Source organism: Stegastes partitus, unplaced genomic scaffold, assembly GCF_000690725.1.
Source record: "Stegastes partitus isolate 25-593 unplaced genomic scaffold, Stegastes_partitus-1.0.2 Scaffold648, whole genome shotgun sequence".
NCBI lineage: Eukaryota > Metazoa > Chordata > Actinopteri > Pomacentridae > Stegastes > Stegastes partitus.
In genome coordinates this window covers 374,446-388,637 of record NW_007578379.1, presented here as the reverse complement: position 1 = coordinate 388,637, position 14,192 = coordinate 374,446, and the positions used below count along the sequence as shown (strand labels likewise).

Genomic DNA, 14,192 nt, shown 5'->3' with positions numbered 1-14,192 from the left:
TTAATTGAATTTCCTGATCCTTTTCACTAAGCTTCATGTCCAGCACTCTAGCGCCACCACCGTGTTGAAGTTGGAAGTTCGTTTATTCACAAAACTTTTGAATCAGACTTATAATTTTCAAATATTAGGTGCCGTTGGATTTCTTGCATCAAGCTGAACCCAAAGCACCTTAAAACATCAATGTCGGCCATCTTGGTTTTTCTGCCATGTTGGATTTATCAAAAATTTAAGTTGAAGGTAACAAATTTTTCGTAAAAAAATCTTTTCCAATCTTCTCCAAAATGGTCACAGATCGTCTTCAGACCAAGACCCTAAAGCGAAGCATCCATCCATCACAACCAGTCAAAATCAGCAGCCTTGTTTTAAAGACACACACAAAAAAGCAACATTCAACCACTAGATGGTGCTGTGATAGTTAAAAAATGCGATTTGCCCCATGGCCGTTGGTGTCGTTGCCTGAGAACAAGCATGTCAGGTAATTTGCTGGGAGGTCCCAAATCAGAGACATATCAACTTGTTGTTTCAACCTAAGTGATGCTATTGATGCTAAGCTAACATATCGGATTTCAAAGCAAACATCGAAAAAAACACAAAAATTTGACCAATCGTCACCAAAATGATCACAGAGCATCGTCAGACCAAGGCTCACAAAAGGTTTGCTGCATTCTGCCACTAGGGGGCACTGTGATGATCAAAGAATGTGTTTTTTACAAGATAGCGACGACTAAATGGTTTTTGCCTGTTACTTTACTTCATTCCTGTTCTTTTAATATATAGTCTTAGTGAATGCACTCAAGCGAAGTTGGAAAATCAGTTTTTACTGGCTGCGACCTGGAATAACCTGCAGAACAATCAAACGCTGGGCTTCTGTTTATCCTGAGGGCACGTCAAGGTTCCAACTTCTTCAGCTTTCACTTCTGGTTTCAGTTGATTCATTTGTTTTTAAAACTTAAAATGCTCTAATTAATGTTCTTTTTACTTTTTCAGTAGCTTTGGTTTTTAATATTTCATCCTCATCCCAGTTTCTCATTCGTGTGCCGACATCGTTTATCCTTAAACGAGCCTCCGGACGTCGACCTGCTCCGAGTTTAGACGAAGCTCCAGCGGATGAATTAAAGAAAAGCAGAGACGTGCGAACTATTCACGTCAATCTCATTTCCAATCTTCCCAAGAATTGCTCAAACGAACTCGCGTAAAAGTTATCCGAGAGATTTTTAATTTTAAAAGCAGCGTCTCTGTTTTAACACTAAACTCTCCTGAGGTTCCCCACAACAAAAAAAAAACTAAAAACCTGACGATTGGGTGTCGCTGCAAGATGCAGAAACTGATTTTCGTCACAGATTGGATGATATATTTCCATTTATCAAAGCAATTCTTGAATCGGGTGACACTTTTAAAGACTAAAATGACGAGAAATAACTATTAACATGGCTGCTTTGTTCTTTTATTGTTAATTATTTTGTCAGATATGCTCATCTTTTGCGCTAAATCTTTGCCCAGGTGACATAGAACTCAACATTTAACGTGTTCAGACCAAGCTACCATGACATCTGCTCTTGTCTTTAGTTGGTTGATATCCTACTTTTGAGACAAGTCACTCGTTCTTCTACATCACGGGTGTCCAGTCCTGGTCCTGGAGGGCCACAGTCCTGCATGTTTTAGATGTTTCCTTCTTCCAACACACCTGATTCAAGTCATCAGCTCATCATCAAGCTCTGCAGAAGCCTGATAACGATCCTGATCATTTGAATCAGGTGTGTTAGAAGAAGGGAAACATCTAAAACATGAAGGATTGTGGCCCTCCAGGACCAGGACTGGACACCCCTGCTCTACATGAAGCAAGTTTAGAACAAACTAAAATGTCAACATCGCTCAAACTCATCGCCGACAACCGTCTTCACCAACCGTGTCGTCTCCGGATGACCACGCGATCACCCCGTCCTTCCTCCGTCCCCATTGGAGCAACTTTCTAGAAACCGGCTGTAATCGGACGGGTGGGGGTCGGCTTCATATATCCACCATCTTGCCCCTCTGACACCACCCCTCTCCACTCTATTATTGAACATTGCTCCCTCTGACTTCCCCCCACTCCCCCCATAATGATCTGTGTTTAGTCTCTCCCAGCATGAGAATTGGCAAACGCCTACGTGCTGGATGATGCTAATTGTCACCGGGGAGAAGTGGGAGGAGGAGGGGGGGGGTTGATTCTCGCTTGTGCTCGCCAATGGTGCCTCGCACACTTAGTTTTAATCAATTAGAGCAAATGAACAAGATGCGCCGATGCCAGCAGGGCGAGAGCGATTACCATTTGTCTGCAGGCTCTTTGAGGTGAGCCCAGTCGTTTGTTTGAAATAAATAAATAAACACCTTTTAACGGTAGAGCCGGAGCTGCTTTTTTTTATTTTATTTGTTTTGTTTTTTTTTACCCCGCGTGACACTTTTGTAATTAATTGGAGGAGTTTGCAATTACACAGGCGATATAACGGGGGCCTGGACGGAGCTGGATGGCCCTGATCTCATTTCACTGTGATTAAACTCCCATTTAATAAATGTCATAAAGTTCTTTAAAAAAGAAAAAAGAAAAGCGAGGCTCATTCGGCCTTTTGTCTAAATTAAAACGTTATCATCGCCTCCGTGTTCGGTCTCGCGCCGATGAGATTGCGGCTTCGTATTCCGCCGCTTGTTTGCAGCTTTATTTGGAGCGATTAAGCGGGAAGTCGTCGGTCGTGTGATTAACGCGAGTCGTCGAGGAGGCGCTGTTCATCATTTCTGAGCGATAAAGCCTTTCTAATCCAATTCTGATTAACAGGAGACGGACGGGTCCTCCAGCAGCAGCAGCAGCCCAGACGAAGGAATCGGCAGCCGAACCAGCAGCGAGTCCGATCCCTCAGGTACGAACTTCGCCTCCACTCGTGGTTCACAATTAGCGCGATGTAAACCGGTACGAGCTTCTTCAAAACTGTGTAAAAACGCTCCCAAACCAGGCGAATATTACCCATAAAACTTCCCAGAACACCATTATCCCAGTGTTCTGAACACCCATTAGCTGAAACCACCATGGCAGCATCAGAGCTCCAGTAAGCGCCGCCGTGGGAGGCTTCTCAAGTCTTCTGTCTGCTGGTCGAGTGCATTTTAATGCCCCAATAAGGAGCACATGGGAATTGTTAATAAGAGGGTTAACTCCATCTCAGATCATCAGCTTGACCGTCTGCAGGAAACTTTTTCTTTTTAAACTGTTTAAAATGGTGTCTGTGAAGGTTTAGCTTCTCCAATACTTTCAGAGATAATTAATAAAAATGTAGATAATTACCTGGCTTTTATTTTGGAGGCTGTTTGAGCAACAATATGAGGAACTATTGAAGATAAAAACCTGGAATTTTTACTCTGTTTTTTCATATTTCACCTCACCCATGATCAAATTAACCTCATTAAATAGGAGTATTTATGAAATTTTGAGCTGCTCTATCAAATACTTTGAGTTATTTCTTTTTAGAAACTAACCTGTGACCCACTTTCAGCTGTTTTTTTCCTCATATTGAAATTCAAGGTAGTTTGAGCAACAATATTTCAGGATCTATTAAAGATAAAATAATTTCTCACCATGTCATTGATTCAGAGTCTGCAATATTGGACAAGTAGATCAAATAACCTCTAATTATGAGCCAATTGATATATGAAAAAAGTCATGAGAAGTTCCATCTTTGAGGTCATATTAACAAAAAATAGATGAAGCAGAATTAAACTGGTGATATTTTCTGACCCACATGAAGCTGCAGGTCACAGTAACACAAAACTAAACATACAAAATACTTTTAACATGAAATACTTGCTCCAAAAAGTGAAAATAAAGTTATTTTTGTTCCACTTTCATAACTGATTGTGTCGATATGACAGGTTATTGGTCGATAGTCTGATCCAGGAGTTTTAAAATGATTCTCCAGATCTAACTAAGACAGTAATTTAGAATATTGAGGCTGTTTTTAGTCACTTAAATTCTTTATTAGTTTCATTCCAGCATAAACAAAGTTGTGCATCCATGGCTCATTACTTTGTTCTTTCTGGTTAATAGACAAAGTCCTGGGACTTACTTAAGCTTCAGAGCTTGGGTCTAAAAATGAGAGAAGGGGCCACTGCGGATGTACCCTACGCAGAGGTCATGGGTTCAAATCCCGCTCATGGCCCTTTGCTGCAAGTCCTTCCCCCATTCTCCTCCCCCACTTACCTGTCTCTCTCTCATCTGTCCTATACATAAAAAGCAAAAAGGCAAAAAAAAACAATTTAAAAAATGAGAAATGCGGCAACTTTTAAGAGTTGCTTAATCATTCATTTCAAGTGCAAACTCTTTATTTTCATTTTTGTGAGCAAGTATTTCATATTTAAACTATTCTACATGTTTAGTTTTGTGTTATTGTGACCTGCAGCTACATGTGGTTCAGAAAACGTCACCAGTTTATCAGTTTTTTTGTCAACATGAGCTCAAAGATGGAACTTCTCGTCATCTTCTCCATCATCAGAGATCATTTGATCTACTTGTCCAATATCACAGATTCTAAATCGGCATAAAGATAATAAGATAAGAGTGAAAATCTTAGGTTTTTATCTTTAATAGTTCCTGATATTGTTGCTCAAACTGCCTGAAATTTAAATGTGCAAAAATAAACCAGCTGAAAGTGAAAGTATTCAACAAATCAGGCCCAGATTTCACAAATATCCTTGTTTACTGCTGTGAATAATTCAGAGATGGTGGAGCAGAAGTAGTTGTCAAAGTTTGCTGGTTCGAGGTGGAGTTTTGGGATCTTTGCGTGTTGATAAACTGTATTTGGGCGATAATGTATTCTGATGAATTCCTGGCAAGCGAAGCGCGACGTTGACCCACCATCGCATGAGTCACACGCCGTATTTTTAGTTCCTCCTCCAGACGACGCTTAGCGAGAAGCCAAACTCTCCCGTCGAGCGGCAGCGAGTGAAAGGTTCCCCCGAATGAAATACAAAATTTCCCAGACACGAGATTAAAATCAGATTTCTGTCCCGCAGGCCTGTGATCAGTATTTTAATTACGTCGGATCACAGCAAGTCGATGTTAAAAATGTTGAAGCTGGTGGTGATGTGCTTAAAGAGAGTTATCACCGATCCTACGGCTCCCGACCGCTCCGGTCCGCGATCAGCCGTCCTGCTGGCGCGCTCGCTGCTCTGGTTCAGTTATTGCAGGTTTAAGGTCTTTTTTTTTTTGCAGGTTTTACGCTCTCACAGCTTGTAATACTTCTTCCCATATGGCTTGATTTTCTTCCCCCCGTAGCTGTCTTCTCCATATTCATGGCTCTTCTGCTGTCGAGGTGCGTGTTTCTTAAATACACTTGGAAGAAAAATCTGACTTTTATCACGCTGATAGCCGCCTTTTAATGTCGAACCAAGTCAATGCCGGCATAAATTTACATCCACATGTTCGGTTTTGTTTGATTTGAAGCAGTTTCATTCATTTTAATTTGAGTTTTTACTATTGAGGATGGTACAAACCTGCCAAAATCTTGCCTCGACTTGAGTTTTTCTCATTTTAAACGAAGCTTTTGATCATTTTCAGCCAAACACGAGCCCAATCTGAGACGGGAAATAGGATAAAGGCGTCCGCATCACTAGCAGCGACGCCGCGCCTCGTCGTTAAACCGCAAGCCGACTTATTCCCTCAAATAATTCAGTGTGATGTGCGAAGCAGATCCGTTTACGTCTTCATAAAGCACCGGGCCAGCGGTTGTTAAGCCGCAGTAATTATGTATGAGAGGTTCTGGATCGATAATGGATGCCGGTGCGTTCTGCAACACTGTCCGGATTGATTCCCGCTAAGACCCGGCTTCAGGATGGATGAGGCGAAGGGGATGACGCCCGCTGATGTGTTGCACTGTTTTTAAATGTCACTGTCATTGAAATATTGCTTCTTTTTTTAAATTTTTCCTCTGTTTGTGTGTCCGTGCTACAGATGTGGCGGCAGTGGGCGAGCTGGTGCGTCGCCACGTCCCCGGGGCGGTTTTCCTGGAGAGCATCGGCCAGGAGATCACCTACATCCTGCCCTACGCCGGAGCCAAAGACGGCACCTTCGCGCTGCTCTTCCAGGAGCTGGACGGGGCCATGAAGGACCTCGGCCTGACCAGCTACGGCATCTCCGACACCACGCTGGAGGAGGTGAGGCCGCCGCACGCCGACGAGCAGGAGAAACAACTTTCTGCTTCTCGTCTCTTCTCGTGCTGTAAATTCACTTTACATCACTTTGTTTGGCTTCAGCTCGGAGCCGCGGGAGTCGAGAATCAATCATTTTTCCTCAGATTCAAGTATTGATTTTTCTTTTTTCTTTCCCGCCACGTTGATGATGAAAGTCGTGCCTGATTCCAGAACGAGATCGTTTTAAACGAAGCAGCGTCCACAAAAGTAGCTTTAATCGCCAATAATATTGAAGAAAATCCACATTTCTGCTGCTTGCATCACGTTTACGTCGAAGATTTTTATGTTAATTCGTCACAATGACATAAAACACCTCTTAGCTTAAAGTTACAGGAATTTATATGTCAAACAAAAAAGAATAAAGAAAATTACTCACATTTCCTCACAAGCATTGCACAAAAGTTAAATTAGCTTCCATTTAAAGTGAAGAAAATCCTAATTTCTGGTGCTGGCATCACGTTTATGTCGTAGACTTTTATGTTAATAATGTTTTAAGCTGCAGTTTCAGGACTTTATATGTTAAAGAAAACAAGGATAATGCAGAAAACTACACACAAGTTTTGCACAAAAATGTTTTCAATCAGCATTAACATTATAAAATATCCACATTTCTGCTGCTTGCATCAAATTTATGTTGTAGATTTTTATGTTCATTGGTCATAATGACGTAAAACACCATTGTACTTCAAGTTGCAGGACTTAATATCTCAAAGAAAATAAGAAAATGTTGAAAATTACACACATTTTCCTCACAAGCATTACATAAAAGTGGAAATAATCTCCATTAAAATTCAAGAAAATCCACATTTCTGCTGCTTGCATCACGTTTACGTCGTAGATTTTTATGTTAATTAGTCAAAATGACATAAAACACCATTTAAGCTGCAGTTAAGTTGAGTTGCAGGACTTCATATTTTAAAGAAAATAAGAGTAATGCAGAAGATTACACACAAGCATTGTACAAAAGTGTTTCCTGATTCTAAAACGAGATCGTTTAAACAAAGCAGCATCTACAAAAGTAGCCTTAATCGACATCAATATTATAAAAAATCCACATTTCTGCTGCTTGCATCACGTGTATGTCGTAGATTTAACGTTAATTCATCACAATGACATTTTAACCTAAAGTTTCACTCTTAATATCTTAAAGAAAATAAGAATAACACAGTGAACTCCAGACGTTTCCCTCTGAGGCGTTGCCCTGCGAGCAGCAGTGACGTCCGTGGGCTGGTTGCCGTCACACATGCGGCTCTGTTTCCACCAAACCGGCGACTCGTTGCTGTACGTCGGCCGAGCGGAGCCTCGTCCTGGATCATAAAGCTGAGCGACTGCTGGCTGATGCTCGTCATGTAGCTCAGACGTGCGTTAGACGCTCGCGGCCTGCAGGCCACGTGAATAATTCCTTTTGAATTTGCTAAAAATAAAAAAAAGCGGTTATTCTGTCCGTCCGTGTCTCCGTTTGAAGTCCGGATAGACTCCAGTCTATTACGCAGAGCTAATAAACAGCAGATAGGATGAACAATCAGGGAAATAACTTAAATAATAACGTTTAGTGAGTTTTTTTTACCTGTATTGGAGCTTTTGATGCTGTCAGACTTTATACAACCTTTTTATTTCACGGGTCAGTGTCGGAAAACGCTGAGATTTATTCAATCCGACACCTGGTTTGAATTAAATAAAATCGAGGAGGCAGCTTGGCAGGTGTAAAGGTGAGGGTCTTTGAATGCACCACCGACCCTCCTGGAGTTTGTTAAATGCTGCAACTTGCATTTTTACCTGCTTGTGAGTTCATAATGTGGCGGCAGACGCTCACACACGATCAGTAATCACGTCTTCATCTGTTTGTTTTGCAGATTTTCCTGAAGGTGGCAGAAGACAGCGGCGCCGACGCAGAGATATCGAGTAAGAGAATAATTCTGCTTCAAGCCTTAAAGGGTCATTCCGTAAAATATCCTCCAACGGTTTTTACTCTACAGTCACTTTAGTAGATTTAATGAAGCAAAGTTTTACCGTCATGCTGTGATTATTTTCAGACCCTTAAACCACATGAGGTGGCTCTAAATTTAAATTTGCATGACTTTTCCCATCATCTTTAACCCATATAACTTCATAAATGCAGCACATAGACACAAATCAGTCAGTTTGACAGTGAAAATTTGCAGGAAAAAGTTCTCATCTGACCTCCTCAGACGCTTATTGTTAAGGTTAGGATTAAACTTAACAACTGAAGTAAATAAAACGAAGCCGTATGAAGTTTTACCTTCATCCTGTGAATGTTTCCACAGTTCCAGGCCCTTGAACCGCATGTGGGATGAAGTTTTAAGCTTTTTAACATGTTTTCACGTATTTCCGATCCTCAGAACTTTAAAATTACAGCAGACGAACACATGAACCTTTCAGGGCTGATGAACACATTTAAACTGACACCAGATCAGTTTTACATCCGTCCAGGTGTCACAGTCTAAACTCTGAGTCTCATTTTGTGTTTATTTTCTCTATAACTAACTTTGATTATGGGATGTATGTGCTGACAAATCACCAGAGAAGACTGTAAAAAGTGCATTCTGGGTAAACTTTCAAGCGTGACAGTGGTTTGTCAGGATCAGTTCTATCATCATGTGACACCAGAATCATCCAATAGACATGATTAGTTTATAATATAGGCGTATTTTAACATCATAACTCATGATATTGATGCTCAAAGTCGGTTATGGGGGAAATTTTTGTTGTAGTTTTTACCAGAGCTTAAATTTCATTCTCATCCTCGCAAACTTCACGCGTCTGTTTCCTGTCTTGGTGAAGTTTTGAGGCTTAGAAATGCCAAAAATCCACATTTTTGACCCACTTCTATGCACTTTAAGGGCCTTTAACTCTAGTATTTAATCATAGTATGAACGTAAAACTTTGCAGAGCGACTGTACGATAAAAACCAGCTGATTCTGATGCAGCTAGGTGGGTACTTGTTGCACATTTAGCTGATTATTAAATGACGATAGTCTTGATGGATTCGTAGTTTTTCCACTTTTTCTCTCGTAGTTTAACGACGGGAACATGCAGCACAAAGAAAAGCCTTGAGAATGATTTTTGGACACTTCTGCGTTGACTTTAGCATTTAGCTTGTTGCTTTGTCCTGCTGGTTTTTATGCTACATAGAAGGAAGGATGACAATCAACAGCTGAAGCAGACGGACAAAATAAAAACCAAACATTTAATGCTTCTCAGACATCACCTCCCAAACTGCATCCAAGTCAGTACGAGTCACTCTTATGGCAGTGAAGGTGGTTTATCGTGGACTGGCTTCGGTTTGAATCCTGACTTCCTGAAGCACCTGGCTTCCTGCTGCTTCTTCTTGTTTTTTACGGGGAATAATGTGGCGCCTTGCAGGGCCAGGTTCTTATTGTTATTTATAACCCTAAATTGGGTCAGGCCAGGAGAAAAAAAACACACAACACAACATATCTTATTTGTATTCCCACAGCAACAAAGGAGCTGCTGGTGAGAGGAAAGAGCGAATCCAGGAGGAGGAGGAGCAGCAGCAGCAGCATCGCCAGCGCCCGAACCAAAGCCCAGCAAACCAACGGAGTGACGACGGGCAAGTCCCCTCCACGGGCCTCCTGATTACTGCCTAACTATCAAACACTGGTAATTAACAACACAGAAGTGTTAATATTTACGGCTCTCTTTCTGCTTCTCGTGCAGATCTGAAGGAAAAGTTCACGAGTAAAGTGGAAGGTAGGTGTGCTTCGTTCATTCACGTCCACTCTGAGTGTCTCACCTCAGTGGCCTTTTTGAAAAGAGCGAATAAACAAGAGCTCAAGTCAGTTTCCTTCCTGCGCCTACATGATCTCACCTGGCTTTTCACCTTTTCAATTTTTCCTTCCTGGAAATAAAAGAAAAGGTTTTCAATCAGAACTGACTTTATCGTCATAACAAGAAGCGAGCTCTTTGTTTGTCGCTCTTTTCCTCCCAAGTTGAACCCAAACAAGTTTAAACATGGTATATAAATATTGTTTCCCGTCCCCCCCTCCAGACGTGAAGGCGAGCGACAGCCTGAGCGGCCGGGGCTCCACCGTCATCACCGGCTGGAAGCTGATCAGGAGGCAGTTCCTGGCGCTCTTCATCAAGCGCTTCCACCACGCCCGCAGGAGCCGCAAGGGCATCATCGCCCAGGTAACCGCCTCCGGGTGTCATGGTGACGGGTCCAGGGGTTGTGCCGGTTTGGGCGGGGCGGGAGGATCGAGGCGGCTCGAGTACACGCTGGCTCTCGAGATCAGCTAATGACTCGTATGACGGAGCTCGTTTAAAAGTCAGCGGTTCAGGAGTTTGAGTTGTTGGTGTTTAGTTTCAATCAGCGACTTGCTGGGACCAGAAGAGTGTCGATAACCAGAAACTCACATCAGCACTTTGTTGTGTTTTTATTTTGCACTGTTTTTTATCAACAGCAGGATTTTTTTTTTAACAATTTAATTTAATTTTATAGCATTTCACCATGATTTTAAAATTTATTTTTCTATATTTTTTTGCAATCTGTGACAGTAGAATTACACAACTTTAATGTAATTAAATCAGATTTAAAAAATCCTTATTCTACAAATATTTGCCGATATTAAACTGCAAACAAATGTATTGTTTTACAATGTTTAAAATTACACTTTTACCGTCTTTAAATCAGGTAAATAAATCAGATATATACGGATATATTATAATATATACAGATATTTGCCGCTGTTTAAAAAGAAAATGTTTTTTTTTTTTAGCATTGAAGTATTCAGGAGTTTTTTGCTGGACAGATTTTTACAGTATTTTGCAGATTTTATTTCTTTATTTTTTTAATGTAGGAAGCTATTAAGTCAACACAACTCTTCTAATTAAATCAGTTGTTTTGCATATTTTTGTCACCTCTAAGTTCTATCTGCTCTATAATAATTTGATTAGGTTCTTATTCTTAGTTTTATTATTATAATTTGTGAGATCATTTTCCCTCATTGTCGACTCTCAGCTTTTGAATTAAAAGCTGTTCAGTCCGATATTTAACATAAATCTTTTTTTTAACTTGAGGACTCTTTGGCTCCAAGTGCTGCAGAACCAACGGCCTCGACTCGGTTTAATAAACGAGTTCGTGTCGATTCCGAAGGGTTCTGTTTCCTCGGTTCCTCCTGATCTCTCTGATTGGCAGCCGAGCGCCAAAGTGACACCCGCCATTTGTTTCCCGCTCCTCATCCCGCCGCCGCGCTAATCATGCGCCTTCATTAGCCGCGCGATAAATGCGACGGCGCGACAATTACGCCGATGACAGACCGCTATTAGCTTATTAGGTGCGTGTCTTTATTATTTTGCTGCTCGTAAACTTAATTCCAGAAGTCAAAACTAATAAACGGGCTTAATTTAAACGAGTCAAAACCAATTTTGCTGAGCAGCAATTTTCAAGGTGCTTAAATGGATTAGTTTCTTTTTAACTTCGACTTCTGAAAAGCGTCTCGAGTCGTATCGACAGAGCGTCTGAGGACGTAAACATGGCGTATCGGTGGGAAGCTGAGGAGCCACGGCGAGCGGCAGGAACAACCTTTGCGAGGCTCCTCTTGTAATTTGCTGCAGCGCCGGGCCCCCATTAGTCACTGTCAATCCGGGACGTCCCTCTTTAGCGAGGACGGCGAGCGGGATGGGAGGATAAAGTGTACGTACCAGGATGCGCATTGTCTGCAAGGGCACGCCTCCCACCTCTTCCTCCGCCGCGCTCATTTGGCTAAAGGTTTTCTTTTCTCGTCCCCCTCCGTCGTGTCAACAGCTCCCATTGTCGGCAGATATGATTGTGCGGCGCCGTAATCTCCTCGCATACAAGCGGTTAGAGGGAATATAAAGGAGATTAGGACGCCAAACACAAAGGCGGTGATTTATGGGGCTGGAAGTTGGGGACCGGCGAGTCTTGGCAACGTCGGAGAGCCGCCGGTATCTGATGAGTGCCAACGTTTGAAGGAAGAGCTGCTGATGTCAAAAGGTTAAACAGACGGCTTCACACATCGTTCCTCGATTATTTGTTAAATTACACTTAATGTGTAGTAACAGCACAGAAATATATGCATATATATGGACATTTACATGCTGAGTAGAAGAAAAATGGCAAAATGGTAAATATTATCCACTTCAAAAATCTGTTTTTAAATGAGGCAAATAGATGATTATTTTGCAGATATTCACTATTATTTGAAAGAAGAAAAAAAGAATGCTAAGTATTAAAAAATGGTAAATAATAGTGAAAACAAAACAAAAAAAGTCACAATAAAGGTCTACACTGTAAATAATAATAATATAAAAGAATATGTATATTTTTCTTCTAACAAATATTCTGTTTTACAAAATTTAAATGAGCTTCAACTTGCTTCAAATGTCTTTGAAATCACTTCATGCTTCAGATTTCGATTAAAAATGATCCAAAAATCTGTTGATTAGTGTCAGCAAATTCTGTAAAAAACATAAAATTTCCTTCTCTTTGGTGCAAACATGATGCCAGTTGGGTTTCAGCTCTGATTAACAGTCACATGTGTAAAATTCAGGGAGTTTTCGGCTGAACTGTAGGCAGTGTTTAGTTCACATGGAGCCCAGTGGAGACAAATAAATAGTTAAATATCAAAATATCTTTCCAGTACTTACAAATTAGCTGTTTTACTCTGTGTGACAGTAAAATTAAACCATTTTACTGTATTTACATCAGCAGAATATCGTGAATTTACCGATATTTGTGGTTATTTTCACCATTTTCCAGTTTTCTACAGTTTTTTAAACATCATTTTTGGCCAAATTTTCAGAGTTTTTGATTGATTTTTTTATTTTTTATTTCAAAACGTGGGAAACTATCAATACAGTGATCCATAAAATATGAAATTCTGACAGCGGTTGCTCGTAGGGGATCCAGGGAGCCCTTGGATTTCTATTTCTAGGTTTAGGACAGGCAGTCTAAACCTTGGCAGCGTCATCGGGGAGTTGTTGGTGGTGTTTCGGTGGACGAGTTTAAAGGTTGAGGTGTTTGGAGAGTCGCTGCATCGTTCATTTGATCATTTAAACACCACTGAGGGGAGCATCTGTAAGAATATCAGCTTTAACAAATCAAATCAGACGAATGATTGCTGAGGAAACAACCTCAATCTAACGAGGCGTTGGACTCTCATGTTGGGGTGTTTTCAGCCGTCGCTCCTCGTCGTTTAAACTCGATGAACTTCCTGCTTTTGTTCGTGGCAGCGCGTTGGCTTTGTGAGCCTAACGACTTCACAGTTCTTATATTTTTGCACATTTCCCCTCAATGCAGCCGTCACCTGCAATTACCGCAGAGCCGGAGAGCAACAGGACGGCTTCTCTCTTTATCTTTCCTCCTCGGCGCAGTAAATTCAGGATTTTTTCAATTGCAGCATCTTGAATTGGCCTCGGCCTGCAATTAATCAAACGTACGCAAACCTCCCCTTTGCTGGGCGAGCGCGGCCCGACCTGCGAGTGATTAAACAGCAAAGATATCGTTTTTTCCTTCTCCTTCCTCCTTCCCCCCGCTGACCTTTTTGTCGGCTCTAACAATGTAATGAAAAGAGAATTACATGATGAAGGAAAGAGGATTGGATTGTGGAGAGAGGAGGAGGAGGAGGAGGACTGTTGGGGTTTTAGCGTCGGTTCAAAAAAAAAAAAAAAACACACACAAAAGACGAGAGAACGGCGAGAAACTAATTATACGTGAGTGGCCGGATGACGGTGGAAGTGTTTAATCAGACTCGTAAAGCGGCAGAAGAGCCGCGGCGTGTTGGCCGATTAACGTCGCCTCCACCTTATTGTCGTTTTTGCATTTTTAATGAGTGCTGCGGTGGTTAAACACGCGTCGCCCGGACAGGCGTCGTCAACACGTTTAGTTTTTTATGTTTTAAAGGAGGCCAGCTGTGTTTTTATCCCTCGTAACCGTCACTGTAACGTAACAGCGGTCGTAAAGTCAATCCAGCTTGTTTCTG

The 14,192-nt window shown here is 41.5% G+C and overlaps 1 protein-coding gene across 1 annotated transcript in view; it reads left to right on the top strand.

The window, feature by feature from the left end:
* The window catches only part of LOC103363284 (ATP-binding cassette sub-family A member 1), a gene marked incomplete at its 5' end in the record, with an annotated part of 152,575 nt that overhangs the window by 40,252 nt on the left and 98,131 nt on the right, over positions 1–14,192 (top strand). Inside the window, 7 exons of the mRNA XM_008289967.1 lie at positions 2,810–2,891; positions 4,363–4,365; positions 5,972–6,174; positions 8,064–8,112; positions 9,689–9,802; positions 9,910–9,942; positions 10,241–10,394. Coding sequence (XP_008288189.1) covers positions 2,810–2,891; positions 4,363–4,365; positions 5,972–6,174; positions 8,064–8,112; positions 9,689–9,802; positions 9,910–9,942; positions 10,241–10,394 — 638 coding nt within the window. The remainder of the gene's footprint in view (positions 1–2,809; positions 2,892–4,362; positions 4,366–5,971; positions 6,175–8,063; positions 8,113–9,688; positions 9,803–9,909; positions 9,943–10,240; positions 10,395–14,192) is intronic.